Source organism: Arvicola amphibius, chromosome 13, assembly GCF_903992535.2.
Source record: "Arvicola amphibius chromosome 13, mArvAmp1.2, whole genome shotgun sequence".
Taxonomy (NCBI): Eukaryota; Metazoa; Chordata; class Mammalia; order Rodentia; family Cricetidae; genus Arvicola; species Arvicola amphibius.
The window spans coordinates 17493400-17500063 of record NC_052059.1 but is presented as its reverse complement, the minus strand read 5'-3'; the positions used below and the strand labels follow the sequence as shown (position 1 = coordinate 17500063).

The following is a 6664-nucleotide window of genomic DNA, read 5'->3' as shown; positions in this document are numbered from 1 at the left end:
AATCACAGGATAAGGTGACTACTTGGCTGACTTAACTTTGGGATAAAAAGTACACAGTTTTCATGCCTTGGTTTTACCAGTAGGGGGCACAGTCACTTCCAGAGAAGGAGGTTCCTCGAACTTACTATCCCTAACAGGAAATTCCCAGACCAGTCAGGGTACGGTGGAAAAGTACAAAAAGATGCCTATGTGTTAACGGGACAACTGAACAGTTTTCCAAGATCCGATTCATGAGACTGGAGTGCAGACAAAAATTCAGCAGTTTCTCACGGCTCCCGAAGCTGTGCAGATTTGACGAGGGGGATCAGAACTTCATCTTGCCATCTGCAAGCATATTTTGATCTGTTCTAAAGGCTTTGATCTGTTCTAATAAGTCATGCATTTCTTTGTTAAGCAATCTAATAGAATACCATGGCATGGAGAAATCTATGACACTCACTTTTGGCTGGTGAGTGACAGTCCGAGATCATTTCAGGCTTGAAACAAAGGTTCTGATCCACTGTCTAAATAAACGAGCTCAACGTTGAAGTTAACACAGCTTCCTGGATCCTTGCTGCCTCTCTTTAAAACTGCAGACTTTCTACAGAAAGCTAACTTCGCTTTTTCTTTTAAAAAAAAAAAGTGGCTAAAAATACTTAAATCTTTTCCAATTAAAATGAAAACATTATTGGATTAATAATATGGATAGCTTGGATACAGGTAGACCGTTAACTGACATAGGATTAGTATACAACTAACAACCCAGCAAAAAATGTATGGAGTAAACCCAGCCTCACAGTTATGAATGTTTTCCTGACCCAAGTTCATGGACAAGGATGTAAGAAACTCACCAAAACATGTTGCTTTTGTTTATACACCATCAAATCCAAGTTACCAGGGGTAAATATAGTAAATTTTACAGCATTAGATGAATTAAAAAACTAAATGATTCGTGTAAAATGCTTATATATGGTATATACAGATTGGATCACATGAGTCTGAGGATCAAACTACCAATTCATAACATCTGCCATGGACACAGTGAAGTACAGTACAAGGTTCATGTTTAAAAAGACAGGGAAATAGCAGTAATTGAATCACTTAAAATGACTCTTACAAAACCTTTAAGAACATATTTTCGGAGAAAGATGATGAAATCACACACACACACACACACACACACACAAAGGCTTCTCCATCTCACAGAAAATTCAAAGGATGCCGCTCGGCAGGAAGCAGCCGGATTCGCCTCCCTCGGGCTGTGGTGTACACAGGGCACCCACTAGGAATTCATTCCATGTGAGCATAAAGGCATAAGGTCTCCTGCTGCTGTTGCATTTACCTAAAACACACGTTATTGCTCAGCTCACACTGAAGTACTTAGTGGCCTTGGCCTTCGTTTACAAACGTTTCCCTTTCCAGCTATCTACGGATGGGCAGCTCCGGGTGCTTACGTTCATCTTCAGCTCTGTCACGTGAAAAGAGTCCACTGAAAGGCCAAACAAACGCACGAAAGAAATGGCGTGGCTCGGGGTTTCCGAACGGCCCAGCAGTCCACACTGGCTGGGCTTAGAGGAAAACAGTAATTTAAAAACAACAACAACAATAATAAGAGATCTTAAGTCTAAGTAGCTAAAAGCAAACCTACTTCGCTTAAGTAAATAGGCTATAAAGTAAGGAAATATAATCAACAAGAAAATAAACGGTCAAACCACTAAAACTCTACTAGGTAACTCTTTGGTTAGGTTATACAAGTATTAGCAACTTAAAGTGTAGGACTCACAAGAGCTTGATAAACTTCCGGCTGAAGGTGGGCCTTTTACTAATCTTGATAAACTCTAAGTTTACACATACTGTTTGATAGCTTTTTAAAAAATGTACATGTACTCAAATGGATGGTACAAACTTCCAACTTTCAAATAATAAATGAGTATGTCCTCGCCTCCCCCCCCCCCCCCGCCCTTCCTCCCCTCCATCCTCCCTCTCCCAACCCTCCCACTAGTCCTAGACCTAAGGGCTCTGTGACACTACTGCCAGGTGACTTCCTGCAGCGATGGGGCCTGGGCAGCCTTGCCTCCTGCTCCCCGCTCCTTGCTCCTTGGCTACAAGCGCAGCCTTAACCAATAAAACTTAAAGCTCCAGCAAACAGCTGACGAGAAAGGGCGCCTCCGCAGGCAGGAAGATCGCTTTCTACAATTTTAAGCCACAGGAAAACTATTGTGTGGGGGAAATAGGATCCTCTCCAGTTACTAGGATTTACTTCTTTCTACCTGTAACTTTTTTTAAAAAAAAAATTACTTTATTTACAATCTCTGAACTGTCTCCATGGGGTCTTAATTCCAATACAGTCTTCCACTCGATCGTCTAAAACTTTATCTTTCTAATGAGGATCAAGTCTGTAATAACCATTTGAACACTATCTCTAAACAGCGCTCTCAGTTCTGAGCTCCAAAACCTCTATCGAGTCAAAGGACTTAAGATTTCAAAGCCTCTTCCGCACTGCACGCTGGACACTGTCCAATCCAGTTCTGAACAATTCAGTCCTTCCCAGGTACTTGATGACTTTGAGCCCGCACTGCCCCCCACTAGATCTCGACTCAAATACAATCTGGGGGAAGGGTGGTTAGAGGCCAGGAGTAGAGGGCGCATAGGTGAATGGAGGGCTACATCTGAGCACTCTCAGTCAGCGGGGTCCAAAGAAGGCGAAGAAGCCCGGAGGATTTGTGGCTGCAGATTCTCAAGTGGGGAGCTGACGGGTCTGGGTGAGCTACTCGGGGCGGGGGTGGCCAGGATGGGGGGACAGAAGGAACGGGGGGAAGGGGGCTAGGGCATCTATAACCCTGTGGTCCCCTGTTGAGGAAGGGAGCGGGCGCAGGAGTGGCAAGGGTCTGGGGAGCTCACTCCCTGCAGAAGACGTACTCGGTGTAGCTGGTCCAGATCTTGTCCTCGCTCTGGTCGGTGCTGCTAGCAAAGGCGCAGGTGCCAGTGGAGCTGCACGCCACCATGTGGAAGCCCGACTCGGACAGCTTATCGAAGGCCTGCTCTAGGAAGTTGAACTTGAGGTAATAGCGCGAGGTGTAGCGCTCCGGAGGCCGGTCCGGGTCCCGGCTTTCATTCAGGGTGTCCCCAAACACCTCCTTGGCCAGCGACGTCTTGCCGCACACGGTGATGCGCGCCACCCGCCGGAACTTCGCGTCCGCCTGGGCGTCGCGTCCGATGGTGTAGGAGCCGCGGTAACCGATGGTGATGTAGCCGGAGCGCCGGCTGCCGTCCAAAGACTGGGACGGCGTGAGCAGGGGGCCCGCTGCGCCCCCGGACGGGCTGCGGCTAGCCAGCTCCAGTGTGGGCGACGGAGCCCCGGCTGAGGCGCCCTCGTGAGGCTCGGTCTCCGAGTAGCCCAGCGGCTGCAGCTCGTCGCCCAGCGAGCCATCCTTGAGAACCCCGCGGCGCGAGTGCGGTGGCGGTGGCCCGGGACCCGGCTGCTGGGGCGCCCCGAGGCGACGCACGAGCTCCGGCAGCTCGAAGTACTCGGCCTCGCGCTGCAGCCGGCTGCGCTCGGGGAAGTAGTCGGGCAGCACGAGCTGCAAATCCCGCAGGTAATCCAGGATGTAGCGGAAGAGGAAGCCGTCCCGATCCAGAAAGAAGCGGCCTTTGCTGTCCCGGGCCAGCTCCTGCGGCTGCTGCTGCGTGAACATACGCCAGAGCAGCGAGTCGGGGACCGAGACCACGGTGCAGCGCCGGGTCACATACACCTGGCCCCCCACGTTCAGCTCCACAATGTCCGGGAAGAGCGGCGGCTCCGCCGAGGAGGACGACGAGCCGCTGCCACCCCCGCCTCCACCCCCGTTGGGTAATCCTCGGGTGCTGTCCGCCAGAGCCATGGCCAAAGAAGTGGCCAGGATGGGCCAGTGACAGGGAGCGGGGTTGCGATCGGGAGCAACAGCGGCTTTTATCTCGGGATCCCTGCGCTCAGGCGGCCGCCGCCACCGAGAGCCGCGCAGTGCGAGCGCGCAGCTGTGCGCCCACGAGAGCCCCGGTGCGCTGCGCCCGGCTCACCCGCGCGCTCCAGGCGAGTGGCGGGTCGCGGCCCGCGAGCTGCTTAAGTAGAGCCGCCCGCTCGGGCGCCGCGGCGCGCAGGAGGCGTGGGCGGCTGCGGAGCCGCTGAGCTCGCTCCCGGGGCGGGGAGGGTTGGGGGGGGGGGAGGAGGAGGAGCGGGGAATGGATTTACAAGCTAAACGCTGACGCGGCTCGGGGCTGCAGGCTCCACCCTGACCCGCACGCTTCAGGGGGCCACCAGACTGTCACCGCCCTCCTGCGCCGAGACCCAGCTCTCCTTCCTCTTCCGCAGTTGGGTCAGAGCCTCGGCTCTTCCCCAGAAGGCTGTTCTCTTAAGCGATCATCTAGGGTCCCCTTCTCGGCCAACCGCAGCCGGTACCCGGGGACTCCAGAAGGGGTCGGAAACTTTCTGGCAGAGTGGAAAAGGCTTGGTAGCATGAGACCTAGCGCCCTCTAGACCTACCCGCTTCGAACTGTGCAGAGCGCTGCGGTAGAGGATCTCTGAAAGTCCTGATGAAAGACACAAACTCTGGAGTCACTCCAACCCCAGAGCAACCAAAGGTTTTCATGTGACTGCAAAATATACTCAAAAATCCCCTAGAAATCACACGCGAATGCTTCTCGAGGATGCTACAATCGTTTATTTTCCGAGTGCATAAACTCTTATCAGAAAACCTCAACATTGTACTGCAGTGAGCCGAAATGGAAGAGGAAGTTGGGTGGGCGAAGGGTGGGGCTTATACTATGAAGGCTACCTAGCGCCTCCGAAAGCGGAATGTGAGGCCTCGGGTTCCTTTCAGTCATCAGTGAATCGCATCCGCATCAGAAAATTCAAATCTAAGGTAGTTTTTGGTAATATTTTATTTATAGTTCCTTGAAATTTTAATACACATATACAAGAAGCTGTATTTCTGCCCCTGGACAGCTATTCTAGAGGTCTAGGAACACTTGTTTCCGGGTCCCTCCATCTTTCTCTTCTTTGCATAACAAGGCCGTGCACCAGAGAAGCGGATGTGTAAGTCCTAAGGCCCTTTAGATCCAGCCCTGGTCTCTATGGCCTCCCACTTCCTGCCCAAATTGCCCCCGACAGCACTCCACCTCTGCCGAGAAGCCTTCCCTGGTCAAGCGGAGGAATGAGACAGATTGCTCTCTTCACCACCTTTGCAGTAGGCTCCTTCTGAAATTCCAGATTTGTGAGTGGTTATGTGGTGGCTGGTTTTGGTAATTAGTAAGTAAGGGATTGCAGAAGACCGAGGTAGAGGAGAATCTCAGAAACCACGAGGCTAATAAACACTGTTCTGCGTGCTCGGTGTCAGGCCTTGGAGAATTCAAGGCTGAAGACTAGCCAAGGCTCCTTCAGAACAGCCAAGAGGCAGAGGATTGGGGATCCAAACAGTTATCAGATCACTCTGAAGGACAGGCTGTCGATCACAATAAGTCGGGAAAGATCTTTGTTCTGGATAATGATGTTTACCCCCCCCCCCCCTGCACTCTTGACGGGCTTGATAGTCTTCTCACGGGCGAGTGTCATTTTCATTTTTTGAAATGTTTATGTCTGCCGAACAATTATCGCACTGGTGTCAGCGAGCTGAAATAAGATCAAGACCCAGATCAGGCTGCTTAATTGCAAGCACGGATTCTTGGTACTGAATATATTTCATCATTTCTGTACTGTTCTTTGGGATAAATGATAGTTGACCCAAGAACTCCAAGTCCCAGTACAGAATCTGTTATATCAGCGTCTGAGGCCTGACGAGACTGGCTCTTTTTCTGTAAATCTCTGTAAGAAAAGACTTCTGTGTCACCTTGTCACAACTGGGTCGTTACTTTTGTTCATTGTTTCAGTAGATTCTGTCAGGTCTCCTTTTCAGGATCCTTCCTATCTCGGGGATTCTACCGCCTCTGGGCCCCGCCCCTCTCTGGACCCCACCAGCGTCTCCTCCTGCTTGGATCACTGCTTAGGCTTCCCACGAGCTTCTTTCCCAGCACCCGTCAGTCTTATATCACTAGAGGAAAAGGAGGATGGAGTCAGACCCTATATCGGGTGTGTCGCTCTGCTCGGAGCCCTCCAGTACCTCCCCAGATCACCCAAGAGCAAAACCAAGTCCTCGGAGTGACCTGAAAGTCTGCATGCTTCTGTCTGACCCCCTCCTGCTTCTCTGGCCCATGCATCGACACTTTGCAAATAGTGTGCTGGGTTTGACCACACAGACTCTTGGCCCCTTCGTTTTCTCTTTGCCTAAATGGCCCGTCCTCCCCCTGCACTGTCTACACAGCTTCTTATCTTCCCAGGTCCCTTTTCTCCATCACCCTGTGTGATGACGCTCGGCTCTCTCCTGGCAGCTTCCCATTCCCTGCCTTGTCTGTTGAAAGTCTCTTTGCCTGTTGTCAGCATGTAAGATCCAGAGGGTTTAGGAATCTTTTTCAGCTTCATTCATTACTGTATCCCTAGTATCTAGAACACAGTTGGGGTTTTGTAGTTATCTGATAAGTATGTTGCTCATTCACTTAGTCCATCAATATTCTTTCAAGGTTCTTTCAATGTGTTCCAGGAAGTGTGTTCAAAATAATCACTGCCCTCTTAGAGTTTATAGCGCGCGCGCGCGCGCGCGCACACACACACACACAC

General features: G+C 51.1%; 1 protein-coding gene across 1 annotated transcript; it reads right to left on the bottom strand.

The window, feature by feature from the left end:
- Nucleotides 1–1988: 1988 nt before the first annotated feature.
- Nucleotides 1989–4046, bottom strand: Kctd12 (potassium channel tetramerization domain containing 12). The gene has a single exon (XM_038310371.1). It carries the CDS (start codon nucleotides 3858–3860, stop codon nucleotides 2877–2879), a length of 984 nt encoding a protein of 327 aa, XP_038166299.1. The 5' UTR covers nucleotides 3861–4046; the 3' UTR covers nucleotides 1989–2876.
- Nucleotides 4047–6664: the final 2618 nt, after the last annotated feature.

Excerpts from the sequence above, each read along its gene's own strand:
- Kctd12 (XM_038310371.1), bottom strand. The coding sequence starts at position 3,860 with ATGGCTCTGGCGGACAGCACCCGAGGATTACCCAACGGGGGTGGAGGC.